General features: G+C 50.2%; 1 protein-coding gene across 6 annotated transcripts in view; it reads left to right on the top strand.

Moving 5' to 3' along the window:
• DIDO1 (death inducer-obliterator 1) overlaps positions 1–5,889 on the top strand; it is a 50,235-nt gene extending 44,346 nt beyond the window's left edge. For all 6 annotated transcript variants that reach the window (XM_079127984.1, XM_079127985.1, XM_079127980.1 and 3 more), the window contains one exon: positions 1,176–5,889. In XM_079127984.1, the coding sequence (XP_078984110.1) occupies positions 1,176–4,408 (3,233 nt within the window). In that variant the 3' untranslated portion in view covers positions 4,409–5,889. The remainder of the gene's footprint in view (positions 1–1,175) is intronic.
• The last annotated feature ends 8,770 nt before the right edge of the window (positions 5,890–14,659 follow it).

Genomic DNA, 14,659 nt, shown 5'->3' with positions numbered 1-14,659 from the left:
ATTGTTCCTCTTTTTATTCTTAATTTATGAGTGTCAGGGTAGGGGGGGCCTCACTAGAATATGAGCACCTCTTTTTTTTTTTTTTAATTTTTAGTTGTAGATGAAGACAATACCTTTATTTTATTTATTTTTATGTGGTACTGAGGATCAAACCCAGCATGTGCTAGGCAAGTGCTCTGCCACTGAGCGACAGCCCCAATCCTTAGCATTTCTGATCTAAGTTGACCCATCTTAGAATGTGTGGAATGGCCCTTTTCAAGAAATAATCATCTTTTCAATCACTGTGCCCTAGAATCCCATGTGTCCTCTCCCCGAGCAGCGCTGCGCTGGCTGCCTCGCTGCTGCTCACCGGGTCCTCGTAACCCTAGAGTGGCCAGCCACTTCACGCAACTTCACTCTTCTCACTGACCGCAAACCTCACGCCAGAGCCTGATGATCGCTCCGGCTGGCTTGTGCTTCACTGGGCATTAGTAATGGAGTTGAGCTGGTCCCCAGACCTTTACTGCTAGGATGTGCAGCTTCGGAGTTCACTTCGTACGCTGAAGACAAAGGGTCATTCCCACCCTGACGTGCAGCAGGGGCAAGCAAAAGGAGAGCAAAGCTTTGGTGTTCGCCCCGGGACCCAGAGGCTGGGGCCTGTGGCTTGGCCGACAGAGTCTTGAGAGGGCCTTGCCCACTGCTCCCCTGGCTGCTATAGCATGAGGTGTGACATTTTTAAATGGAGCTAAGTTCTGAGGATGGGATGAATGTGCTCAGGAATTGGACCCAGGTTTGTTGATTTATGACTAGTGGGTTAATCACTTTCCCCCTTTAGGACGGCTGCTGTCAGGACCAGACAGGCGTACTGGTGTGTTCAAGGACTAGAGCTGCTGGTCTTTTGCCATAATCCTCAAAATCTTGGTTTTATTTTGCCACAGAAACTCTTCTTTTATTTGATAAACATTCCCTACAAAAAACCTTAATACAGGGCTGGGGTTGTAGCTCAGTGGTGGAGCATTTGCCTAACGGGAGGCACTGGGTTCGATCCTCAGCATCACATAAAGAAAATAAATAAAGGTCTTGTGTCCACCTACAACTTAAAAAAAAAAAAAAAACTTAATACAATTTGCCTCTGAAGATGAAAGCTAGATTCAGATTCTAAAGTTTACACAAATATTTTGGTTTTTGTTTTTCAGGTCTTGAGTCCCCACGTCCAAATATGATCCTTGGGTTAGTGATCTGTCAAAAAATAAAACGTCCTTCAAGTGCCGGAGAGCTAGACAAGGTGGACGAGAAGCGAGCCCGACCTCAGCAAGAAGAAGTGGGTGTTTCCATCTATCCCAGGGTGACTACAGCCCCACAGCCCGAGAAGAAGGCCCCCAAGTACCAGCTCTACTCTGCAGACACGGCTGTCAGCACCACGCCCCCTGGGTCCCCTCCACCCCCACCCCCTCTTCCTGAACCCCCAGTGTTGAAAATGCTGTCATCCCTCAAGCCAGGGGTCACTAGCACCACTGTAGCACCTGCGGCGGCAGCCGCTGCTCCCAGAGCAGCCTCCCCTGTCACTTCATCCACCGCAAAAACAGCTTCACCGCTGGAGCACATCCTGCAGACTCTCTTTGGAAAGAAGAAGGCATTTGAGCCCCCAATGAAAGAGTCTGCTGGACCACCTCAGGCTCTCCAGCAGGATTCTAAATCCCAGAGTGAAGACGGAGTGTCTGCTGCTCCTTTGTTAGATCCAATTGTTCAGCAGTTTGGTCAGTTCTCGAAAGACAAGACTCTGGAGGAGGAGGAAGACGACAGGCCCTATGACCCGGAGGAAGAGTACGACCCAGAGCGAGCCTTTGACACCCCTCTGGCTGAGCGAGGGAGTCACCATGATGGGGAAAAGGCTCCTGACACAGCAGAGAGGGAAGAGGTGGCCTATGACCCTGAAGATGAAACTATTTTGGAAGAAGCCAAAGTGACCATTGATGACCTTCCCAACAGGATGTGCACGGACATGAGAAGCAGCTCCACCGAGAGACCTGTGGAGTTTGCCCCCACGGGGCCCGCTCCCTCCTTGGTTGAGCAGCAGAGAATGTTAGAAGAACTGAACAAACAAATCGAGGAGCAGAAGAGGCAGCTGGAGGAGCAAGAGGAGGCGCTAAGGCAGCAGAGGGCGGCCGTGGGAGTCTCCATGGCGCACTTCTCTGTTTCGGATGCACTGATGTCACCGCCTCCAAAGTCGACCCTGGCCAAGGCTGAGCTGTTCCCACAGGAGCAGCAGGCCCCAGACCAGAGTCAGGGGGCTTCCGGGGCAAACCAGAGCTCGGACGCCAGGCAGAGCAGAGATCCGCGGCAGGCCAGGCGGCTTGCTGCCGAGAGCAGTGAGAGCGAAGCCCTCCCCAGGCCCCCAGCAGGTGGCCCTCGAGGCCTGCAGGCCAGCCTCCCCTCCAGAGAAGCTTCTGCTGGCCAGGTTCCTGTGCCCAACCAGGAAGCAAAGGAGTCAGCAGCTACCTCATGGGCTGCAGGGGAAAAGGCTGCTGCCCTGTTAGCTGAGCAGGATGGCCAGAGGTGTGAGCACCCCGGAAGCTCTGTAGCACAGGCCCTAGAGAGTGTCCATCCCCAGGCAGCTGGAGACAGCGTGGCCAGACCTGCCCGGAGAGTGCTGCTGCCCACGCCCCCAAGCACAGCCTTTCAGCCTGGCTTCCCTCTGCAAAGTGAACTGCAGAGTTTCAATGCCCCCGGAGGGAGAGAGCCTTTCCCAGGGCCCGTGTTCATGCCTCAGGAAAAGCCTCTTGGCTCGTCCTCATCCGAGGACCCAAGAAACGCCCAACCTGCTGGGAAGAGCGGCAGCCCGGCAGTCGACACAGAGGCAGGCAGAGAGCCACTGCCCGGTGCCCTGTTCCCTCCACCTGGGCAGAAAGCAGGGGCCCCTCTGCCCCAGTTTCCTTGCCAGCGCGAACCTGCACCTCGCACTTTTGGGATGTCAGGACTTCATGGCCCCAGCTTCCCGGGACCAAGGGGGTCAGTCCCTCCATTTTCCGAGGAGAACATCCCTAACAGTGATGGTCCAAGGGGACCCTCACCTGCCAGATTCGGAGTCCAGAAGGGGCCCATCCCTTCCTTATTCTCAGGGCAGCATGGGCCACCGCCCTATGGGGACACCAGGGGCCCCTCGCCCTCCTACCTTGGTGGGCCCAGAGGAGGAGCGCCAGCACAATTTGAAGAGCGCAAGGACCTCCCTGGGGAGAAAAGAGAGTTCCAGGACGTCCCGTACAGCGAAGCAGCTGGCGCCCCTCCCCAGTGTGAGGGGCCAGAACAGACCCAGTTCATGGGGAGCAGGGGTGCCCCGCCTTTCCAGTTTGGAGGCCAGAGGCGGCCTCTACTGACTCAACTGAAAGGACCTCGAGGAGGCCCCTCACCTGCTCAGTTTGGAGGTCAGAGGGGACCACCCCCTGGCCACTTTGTGGGCCCCAGAGGGCCCCATCCTGCTCAGTTTGACACTGCCCGGGGCCCCCATCCCAGTCAGTTTGAAGGGCCGAGAGGCCAGGCACCAAGCTTCATGCCGGGCCCCAGAGGCATTCAGCCTCAGCAGTTTGAAGAACAGAGGGTGCACTCGCCACCCAGGTTTGCAAGTCAGAGGGCACCAGCACCTCTGCCATTTGGAGGACCAAGGGGCGCGGCTCCCTTTACTGAAAAGAATGAACAGACACCTTCCCGATTTCACTTTCAAGGCCCTTCCCCACAAGGGATGAAGCCACCGCCCAGGCCCCTGCTGGAGCTCCCGAGCCACCCACCGCAGCTCAGGAAGGATCGGTGGGACGAGGCGGGCCCGGCAGCAGCGGCGCCCTCCAGTACAGCGGCAGGACAGGGCGCTGAGGCTGAGGGCCAGTGGGGGTCAGCCGAGTTCCGAGAGGGCAAAGGCCACGAGTATAGGAACCAGGCTTTCGAAGCGAGGCAGAGAGAGCGGTTTGAATCCGGGCCCAAAGAAAAACCACCAGATGAGCCAGAAGCCCAAGTGCAAGAGAGTCGGCAGGGCCGGGTCTTTGAGGACCGGAGGCGAGAGCGAGAGCGTGGCAGAAACTGGAGTCGGGAGAGAGACTGGGAGAGGAGCCGGGAGTGGGAGAGACACCGAGACAAAGACTGCAGCCGGGAGTGGGACAAGAGGGGCACCAACAGGGACAAGGAGCGCGAGGCCGACCGGGCCAGGGAGTGGGACCGGAGCAGGGAGAGGAGCAGAAACCGGGACCGGGACCGGAGGCGGGACCGAGATCGGTCCCGGAGTAGGGACCGCGAGCGGGAGAGGGCCCGCGACAAGGACCGAGAGCTGCGCGAGCGAGGCCGGGACCGCAAAGACCGCAGCAAGAGCACGGAAGGTGCCCGGGACGCGAAGCCCGAGGCCGCCAGGGCCCCAGACGCAGACGCCGCTCCTGCCCAGGCCTAGGCCTGCACAGGCGGCCCAGCACAGGTGTGCACCAGGCATGGGTGTAGGCCTGGCCGAGATTCTTTTAAAAACCCACGTTCATAAAATGTGTTGAGCAAGCAGTTTTTGAAATAGCTATGAACTTAGTTGCAGGCTAGAATATTCTGGACTTCAAAAATTACTGTAATTTTGTGTATAATGGTTTCTTAACAAGATTTCACATCTTTACAATTCTGATACTTTTTTAAAAAACCTAAGAACTCTTAATATTTCCATTTAACTTAGAGAAATGGGAAGGTGTCTACAAAAGCATATTGCTTTTTCAGATTATAAAGTTATCTTTTCCAAGAACTCGACTGTTGTAAATTTTAAGGGAATTTCAGTGGACCTTAGAGCCATACCTTAGCTGGCATCTCGTCTGTCCTGTCTACCAGGCCACCCACAGGGCCCCCAGCTGCTATCCTGGCAGGTGCTGACAGGCTGCAGAGGACAGTCTTACTACCTGCCCTGGGAAGTCGAGAAGCCCAGAACTTGCAAATGCATCTTTCTTTAGTCATAAAGGAATTGAGTTACAAGTTTAAACCCAGAAGCCAAAACATGTTTCTTAGTTTTTCTCAGTTTTTATATATCACCTTTGAGTTTTTTTTTTTTTTCAAAAACATAATTAAAAGCAGCATCTATCCTTGCAGAAATTGTAGCATTTTAAATAACAATGAAAAATGTCTAAATTTTACCAGCCTAAAGAAAGAAAAAATAAACCAATTAAGTATACGTAAGGGGGTGGGGGTCTCTTCATTATGCACAATCAGGAACATGGTATCAAATTCTGCCTCTGAGCAGCGCTATCCCATCCCGGGACCGCTGCCGTGGGCAGGTGTTGGTGTGAAAGTTTGTTACAGGAATGGAGGATCTTTGTACGAAGGGAGCAGAAGAGTGGCCATTGGGCAGCAAGGGCGAGCACGACGGGCTTCCCGAAAGGCAGGGTGTCCGCCTGTTGCCTGCGTCTGGGCAGCGCTCGGTGTGGAGTGGAGAAGCCTGGCAGCCTGTTCGACTGTACAATACACTTTGGTAATTCTTTTTATATTTTCATAAGCTTAGTTTTGCAGATATAAGATTAGAGACTTCCATTTGTTCTTTGGAGTCTTTTATTCCATTGTACATCACTACAGATTTTTCACTTTATAGCACAAATTTTTAAGTTGAGAAAACGTCAAGAACTTAGCAGTTTGAGATGTTTATGAACCAAGTGTCAGTAGGTTAAATTACATTAAAGTAGGTGTCAAGTTCCAACATCTAATATGATGTGAAGGTTTTTTTTACATATAAAGCAAATTTTTCTAATTTAAATACAGAAGTGTAAAAATCAAGTGTGTTTCTTTAGGTTTACTTGATAGAAATTTCTGTAAATTGTATTTTGTATTGCAGAGTGTTATATCACTGTACATTAAAACACAGGACTTCATAGGTTTTGTTACTTGAAGTAGAATAAACATCTACAGAGAGTTATTGTCTCGGGTCTTCACTTGGCCTTGGCCCCCAGGTCCCCTCAGCAGCTCTGGGCCCTCCCTCTGTCTGCTGCTGGCCCTGCTCATAGGCAGGCAGTTCCTGGAGTTAGTGAGACCTCTGCAAGGCTTAGGGCCTGTGGTCTGTCAGGGCAGCTGGCGCTGTGGTAGGCGTTTACCCCCAAAGCCCAGCCCTGGCCCCTGGCTCCCCGTTGAAAGGAGCCGGGGCCACCACAATGGCCAGGAAGCAGCGAGTCTGGCAGTCAGCCTGAGTGCCTGCACATGGCCCTGCCTACAGACGCCATCTGCTGGTAACACATGCTCAGCAGGCACGGGTGTCCGACAGCCTGGTTGAGCAGACGCCGTGGGGGTGGGGACGTTCCAGGGCAAGACCCCACAGCACAGACTACACAGGCCCCTGCGTGGCAGGGCATTTGGTGGGACCCTGCACTAACAGCAAATCTGAAAGCAAGCTCAAAAAGGAGGGCTTTCTGGGGCATCAGTGCTGGCCAGCAGCCCCATGCCATCGGCAGGCCACTGTTGTGGCCCTCAGAACCACCTCTGGTGGCCCGTAACTTCAGAAAGGCCACATGCCAAGTGTACCAGGTGACCACAAGGCAGCCACGGGGCTGCCCAATAGGAGAGGTGGAAATTTTCTGCCAAGCTATCTCAGCAAAGAGCCCCACTACCAAACCTGTCTGGCCTGCAAGGTGCTGTGGTCGCCCCAGAGGTCTCAGGAGTGTGCTCCGTGTTGACTTGGACTCAACCCTTCATGGTGCCTTAGTGTTGGCCTCCTTGTTATCCCCAAACCTGGAGGAAACCATGATCTCCCTGCCAAGGTCAAGGCCTGCCCACTCCCAACCTCTTGGACCAGCACCACTGCCTCTGGCCCCTGCCCTTCAGCCAGCATTGCCCACCTCAGGCAGGGGTGCTGCACTCCACTTGGCTTTAGAAAGCCACCTGCTTCTGGGTTGGAGGGCAGCCCGACCCCCAGCCTTGTCCACAACATGAGACGTGCCAGGGCCCCAGAGCCTTGACCACCGGCAGACAGGGCCATTTGGATGTGTGCATATCCGCAGAAGCAGCTCTTGTGGCGGGGGATGGGAAAGCTATTTGGAAGCCTCAAAGGTTGAGGTTCTCCAACAGAGGAGAGTGCCAAGGGGGCAGGGTGCCCTTTCCTGCCCCTGGCCATACTGACCCCACAGCATCAGCAACAACAGTGGCTGTGCCCTGGGGAGGGGCAGCAATGGGGACCCTGGCTGTGGCTGAGCTCTGGGAGGACCGGAAGGGAGGGGAGAGGAGGAAGCCAGAACTTGAGTGTGGGCTCCTGCAGCAGGTGGCAAGGGCCAGCCAGGCAGCTGTCCATGCCTGCCTTCAGCAGCCCCTGCCTCCCGTGGCACACTCCAAGAGCGTGGCTACTGCTGACCCTTGGGATGTTTTTCCCCAAGCTTTTTCCCTCTCTGCGTCTGATTTTTTCCTTTCACAAAGTTGGGTACATTCTTGGGCTTGTCACATCCTGAGTGATTCCCGAAGGCACCAAGTATTCATCAGAAGTGTCCTTGGTGGTCTTTCCAAGAGCGCCGCAGTTGTGGGTGTAGTGGTGCTCTGTTCCCCCGACCCCCGCGTCTATCCCTGACTCACCACTGACCTCTCTTGCTGAGGAGTCGGTCAGGAAGCAGAGCTGCAGCCATGACTTAAAGATACGGAAAGACACCCTTGCACTCAGAGCTGGGATTCCTGGAATTAGGGTTGCACTGATTTAGAGGCACTAAGGAAAGAATTTAAAGTGAAAGCACTCACTCACAAGCCTACTAGGGCTAAGGATCACTGCCAGAGAAACCTGGTGCTGACAGCTCCAAGCCGGGGTGGTTTCCAGGTGAGAATCCATATACAGCCTTCCTAAGACTGCTGAACAGGCTGCTCCCATCACTATCAAGCCAGGAGTGGAGGTCGCAGTCACCACTGCAGATGCCTAAGTCAGCTATTTATAAATTATCAGTTGTTAAAAAAAGAATTTACATTTTTTGCATTTTTGAAAAGTTTCTTTTTCCCCCAGTACTGGAGATAGAACCCAGGGGCACTCTCTGAGCTATATTTATCTCTTACTTTGAGACAGGACCTCATTAAGTTGCTCAGGCAGGCCTGGAACTTGTGATCCTCCTGCCTCAGTCTCCTGAGTCTCAGATTATAGGCGTGAGCCATGGTACCCGGCTGGACGTCTTGGCCGTAGTGTTAAGTGAGTCTACATGTGCTACAAGTTACTATCCTATGCCCTGAAAGGGATGTTTTACTGTGTGTAAATTATATCTCAGAGGAGGGGTATCCTGTGTTAGCTTTCTATCACTGTGACAAAACACCTGAAGGAAACAACTTGGAGGAGGACAGATTTATTTTGGCTCACAGTTTCAGAGGCTTCAACCCATGTCGCTTGGCTCTGTTGCCTCTGGCCTGAAGCAAGGCAGGGCATGGCAACAGCAGCACATGGAGGAGCAGAGACGGAAGGAAGGGGCCCCGGACACCACACCTTCCTAGGACAGGCTTCGATGACCTCATCGTTTCCACCATGCTCATCCCTGCACCCTAAACTCCAAAGGGCACCTCAGCTGCTCATGGTTCCTCACCTGGAAGGTGACCCCAACCTTTGCTCCTAGAGGTCTGGGGCACAGCAGCCCAGCCCAGACTGCATTATTTTTAGTTTTTATTGACTTTACTCACAGGACCTGGGAATATGAAGAAGTCCCCAGGGGTTTTCCTGCATCTTCTACCGAGGACCCAACTTACCCTTGGAAGTCAGGGCCCCTCACCCAGCCAGTTCAGCGGCCCGCCCCTTCCTTGCCTGCCTACCCACAGGCACAAGGACTTCCCAGTGGCCAGTTTTCCCTCCACCTGCAGTTCTGTGTCCTCTGCAGCAAGCCTCTTCCCCTTGGAAGCCCTCTAAAACCTAAGATGCACGAAGAGAAGTGGTGAGAGGAGCCACTCCCACTCCCACCCTTCGACCCCCAGACCCGAGTGCTGGCTTCGGGAGGAGGTGCCACAGGTTGGCTGCTAACCTAGAGCACACACAGCATCCTGGAGGACCTGCCTCAGCCTGCAAGGCCTCACCACTCCACTGGGGTTGCCACAGAGTCTTCAAAAGCCATCAGATTCACTGCCTGGCAGATGGAGAATGTGGGAAGTCCAGTGAACTCCATGAGCAGGGCTGTTGCTGCCCTTGACTGGCTGGGCAGTTGGTTGCTAGGTCAGAGCAATGCTCTGCTGAGGGCCACAATGGTAGGTAAGGCATCTTGTAATTCCACGGATAGTGGTTTTGAGAGAAGAGCTGCAGGCAGGATCCAGAGTGAGTGTTTATCCCCGCGAGAACACCTACCACCCCTTCCAGGACTCGGGTTGAAGGAGGAAGGTGGAGCTGTTGCTGGGCTAGCTTCTGCTCCACTCCAGTGAGGTCAGCACAGGTAAGCCACCGCAAGCACGAACTACAAAATCCCTGGCAACCCTGCCCACGGATCTGCCAAGAATTAAAAAACAAAATCCCGTTTGCCATAGTCTGAGTATTTATGTCTTTCAAAAGACATAAATGCTTACACCTGATCCCTTTGTGGGTGAAGTGGCAGTATTAAGAGGTGGAGACTCTGGAGGTGTGGTTGTGAGAGCTGAGCCCTCATGAGTGGGATCAGTGCCCTTACTGGAAGAGGCTGGAGGGGGACTGTTATCCCCTTATGCCCTGTGAGGGTGCAGCAAGAGCAACAGGCCCTCCGAGACACCGGACCTGCTGCTGCCTCAACAGTGGCCTGTGCAGCCTCTGCAACTGTGAGCCATGAATTCTTGTTGCTTTGTAAGTTACTCAGTTTAACATATTTTGTTATAGCAGACTGAATAGACTGAGGCACTGCTGGGCTTTTGTTGAAACTGGATACAGCTGGGCGCGGTGGTGTACACCTGTAATCCTAGTGGCTCGGTATGCTGAGGCAGGAGGATCTCGTGTTCAAAGCCAGCCTCAGCAAAAGCAAGGTGCCAAGCAACTCATTGAGACCCAGTTTCTAAATAAAATACAAAATAGGGCTGGGGATGTGGCTCAGTGGTGGAGTGCCCCTGAGTTCAATTCCTGGTACCCCCAACCGGAAGAAGAAATTGGATACATCTATTCCAGGAAGTACGGACATCTTAGTGCTATTGAACTTTCCAAACCATGAATATGGTAAATCTCTACATTTGTACACCCCCTTTTTTTTTTTTTTATTTCTCTCAACGATATTTTGTAGTTTGCATTGTACAGGTCTTTCACATCCTTTGTCAAATTTTCTTTCTTTTTTCTTTTTTTTTTTTTGCCCCTGCTTACTTCTTAACAAATCACACATGACTTTCCACATAGTTCATCATGCTGTTTTCAAGTAGAGATGTGTGCTTCTTTTTTCCAATCTTAATGCCTTTCCTTTTTCTTGCCTTGGTGTACTAAGTAGAATCTTCAGTACCATGTTGAATAAAAATGGTGATGGTGGCTACCGTGCTGTGTGCCTAATCTTCAGAGTAAAAGACATGCAGCAGACTGGAAGTCCAAGACCAGGTTGGTAGCAGACAGTCCATACATGTGTCTTACCAGGTTGAGGGTGTTACCTTCCATTCCTCGTTTGCAGAGTCCCCCAACTTCAGTACCAGGGATTGGGCCCAGGGTGCTTAACCACTGAGCTATATCCCATCCCCAGCCCTTTTTAGTTTTTATTTTGAGACAGGGTCTACTAAGTTGCTTAGGGCCTCACTAAATTGCTGAGGTTGGCTTTGAACTTGCCATCCTCCTGCCTCAGCCTCCCAAGCCACTGGGATTACAGGCATGGTCACCATGCCTGGCCCTTATTTGCAGAGTTTTGGTCAGAAACAGATGTTGGGTTTGTCAAATACATTTCCTCCCATGTTTTAGATAATCACAAGGCTTTTATTTTCAATCTATTGATATGACAAATTACATTAGTTGAATTTCAAATGTTAAGCAAAACTTACATCATTGGAATAAATTCTACTTGGTCTTTATGCATTATACTTTTTAAAATAAACCGAATCTGATTGGATTTAATTTGCCAAGATTTTTAAAAAGAAGTGTCACCTTTTCATACGTGGTGGATATTGCTCTAGGGCAATATCCCTAGATATTCTTTGTCTGGGTTTGGTTTCAGTCATGCTGGTTTCATGGAATACACTGGGATACAGTCATTCCTCTTCGATTCCTTGGTGGAGGTTGAGTAGAGCTGGTGTAATTTCTTCCTTAAATATTTGGTGGGATTCTCTAGAAAAGACGTCTGGCCTGGGAGTACTCTCTGTGGGAGAGTTCTTAACTACAAATTCAATTTAATTTGTAGATATAGAATCATTGAGGTTGCCTATTTCTTCCTGAGGGAACTTTGGTAATTTATGTCTTTTGAAGAGTTTGTCCAATTCATCTAAGTCGCTGATTTTATTGACATAAGGTTGTTCATAATCTTCCCCAATTGACATTTGCCATCTGTGGACTCTTTAGTGCCGTCTCCTCTTATTCCTGATACTAGTCATTTGCTTTTCTTCTTTTCCCCCTGCTTAGTCTGGCTAGAGGTTTATAGATTTCGTTGATCAGTTTTTAGTTTCATTGATTTTTCTCTATTTTTCTGTTTAATTTATTGCTGTTCTGAATTTTGTTACTGCCTGTTTTCAGCTTTCTGTTCTCTTCTTTTCCTTGATCCTCAGTGTAGTTGTTAAGATCAACACTTGTGGGCTGGGTGTGTAGCTCAGTGGTGGAGCACTTGCCTAGCATGGTGAAGCACTGGGTTCAATTCTCAGCACTGTATATAAATAAGTAAAAATAAAAAGGTCCATCAACAACTAAAAAGCTATAAGAAAAAATCAACACCTGTGACTTTTCTTTTGCGACAGGCATCAAGTGCTATATATCTCCAAGTACTTCAGCACCAGCACCATTCCACAAATCACCTGCTTTTTTTTTTTTTTTAACTGCTTATTCTCTTCAAAATACTTCCTAGTTTTCCTTTTGATTTCTCTGACCCCTAGGATATTTCAAGGTGCATAGTTTAGCTGCCAAATGTTTGCAGGTTTTTCATTCATCTTCACATTAGTTTGCAATCAAGTTCAACTGTGGTTGGGGGCATACTTTGTGTGATTTGAATCTCCTTACATTTATGGAAACACATTTTATGGTCCCAAATATGGTTATCTTATACACCCCGAGTGCCCTTGAGGAGCCATGCATGCTGCAGGTGTTCCTGAAGCCCTCTGGGTCAGCCTGGCTGAGGGCATTGTTCAGCCTGTCAAGCCTACTGGTGCTATCTGCTCCTCCCACCAGTCACTGTGAGGGTGTTGGTGCCTCCCACTGTCCCTATGGGTCTGTCCACTTCTGCCTGCTCCCCACACTCCACGTTCTAGTTGAGGGCACTTTACCACCGAGCCACACTCCTGACCCTTTTTAATTTTGAGACAGAGCCTTGCTAATTTGCTGAGGCTGGCCTTGAGTTTGGGATCCTTCTGTCTCAGCCTCCCCAGCCCCTGGGATGATGGGTGTGGCCACCGCACCCAGCACAGTTGAGTGTATTCTAATTAGGGAAGTGTACAGCCACCTGGAGGGATGGGTCTCTTTGCATTACCAAAATGACCCTCATTTGGGAAGAGCACTTGGCTCTGACATCTACTTTGATAAATTATGTCATCCCTGCAGCTTCCTATAACAGTGCAAGCTAGGTGTCCCTTTTCTATCCTCTCACTTTTTGCCTCCTTAAGATGACTTCCCCATGGATACTCTGCAGTCTGACCTCTCGTCCATTGTGGTAATCTCTACTTTTTCGTGATTATGTCATTTACATTCTATATTTTGTGGATTTTAGACCTTCCATCTAGCCACTCATCTCCACTTTCACCATGAGTTATTTGTTCTATGTTCACCCTTTTTCCTGCCTCTTTTATGGCAGGTTCCATTGTATTTGTGGGTTCATCAGAGGTTGCTTTAGGACTGACTGCTCCCAGTCCCTCCCTTCTGCTGTGTAGGTACGGATACCTATCCAGTGTTGTCCTGACTGTGTCCGGAGGACTTCCTTACGTCTCCAGTGGGGCTAGTTTCCTAGTGATGGGTCATCTAGAGTGTGTGTGTGTGTTGCTGGGGATTGAACCCAGGGCCTTGTGCATGCTAGACAAGCACTCAGCCTTTCTTAGTTTTTGTATGTTCAAAAAAGTATTTATTTTGCCTTAGTTCTTAAAAAATGTCTTGCTGGGAATAGAACATAAGTGCCGTCTTCCCTGTAGCACTTTCTAGATACCACTCCACTGTGCCCCTGCTCACTCTGTTCCCAATGAGCTGTCTGCAGTGACCAGCTCGTACCTGTGCTTCTCTGAACATGATGTCTTTTTTCTCTAGTTGCTTTTAGTTGATTTTAGTGATTTTCAGTAATTTGATTATGAGTCTTGTCATCATTTTTCTGCTTGAGGTCAGAGCCTCTTGGGTCTGTGGGTTTGTAGTTCACAAGACGCTTCTCAGTCATTGCTTTCTGGGGTGTGCTTCTCCATCCCTCTGGCCCAGAGGGCCAGAACATCCATATGAAGTCACCCCGAAGCTCTGTGGCACTCAGTTCACTGGCTCTCCTCTCTCTGTAACTTGGGTGACTCCTGCTGCCACTTCCCCAGTTCTTTCCATCTGCCCTCCTCCCTGGTTTCTGCTTTTTAGATCCTACACTGCACCCTGTGCAGTATTTCAGTGTACACATGACTTCGGCTTTGCGAGCCTGGCAGTCCCTGGCCCACTGTGGAATCACTGTAAACTCTCAGTCAGATTATTGGCATTGCTGGACACTTCGAAGACTTGTCAATACCTCGCTATCGTCAATAATGAGCTGAGGGGTCAGCTGTGAGAGGTGTTTTCTCTTCTCCTGCCCTTGGCTGATTCGGCTGGGACAACTCGGCTGACAGTGTTTTCCATTCTGGGTGGCAGCTCTGCTTCTCTCACTGGCAGTGGTTCTGCCATTTACCATTATGCTCTTATGGCATGTGCCTTTCATTTTTCCTAATCTTGGGATCATTTCCACTTCAGAGAGACAGAACCTGTAGTTGTCTTTTACAGAGATTTTGGAATTTTTATAAATCAATGTATTCTTAAAAGGAGAAACCAATAAAACATCAAATCTGTTCTACTATATTCAGTATAGTTCTGTATTATATATTAAAATCTCTGTATTTATATTAATATCTCTCACTCTCTTTGGGCAGTGCTGGGAATCACATTTGTCTCTTTTGTGGATTAATATAGGCCTGGATCTTTTCACAAACACGTAATTATTTTCTATTTTGGGACCAAACTGCCTCACTTCTGGCCAGTGGGAGTCCTTGTCCTCGAAAGCAGCCTTGCTTTTGGCCAACATCTGGATCTTCCCGCTCCATCCTGACTTTTCCTCTCCCAAGACATAGGATTGGGCATTTTCCCAGTTTGCATGGGGAGAAGTATATTGTGACAGAAGAGGAGAAGCATGTCTTTTTAGGGTCAGGAGTTCAGGAGTTCACTTCTTCCAAGTCAGCATGCCATAGTGTTGTAACTACCTTTCCTGCAATCTTGGGTTTCAGCCACAACTAGGACTTCTACTACTCCAACCTCCAACAACTGGGTAGCTGCAAAACACAGGAAGCAGGAGTCACACAATGACCTGTGTGTCCACACGTGTATTTGCACCATATCTTCATGTTCAGTACTTGCCCTGTTGCACACAGTTCACCTTGATGTTTTGCTTTCTTGTTTCTTATGGTACTTGGGATT

This window comes from Sciurus vulgaris (genome assembly GCF_902686455.1).
Source record: "Sciurus vulgaris genome assembly, chromosome: 2".
Taxonomy (NCBI): Eukaryota; Metazoa; Chordata; class Mammalia; order Rodentia; family Sciuridae; genus Sciurus; species Sciurus vulgaris.
This window is presented reverse-complemented; position numbering and strand designations above follow the sequence as displayed.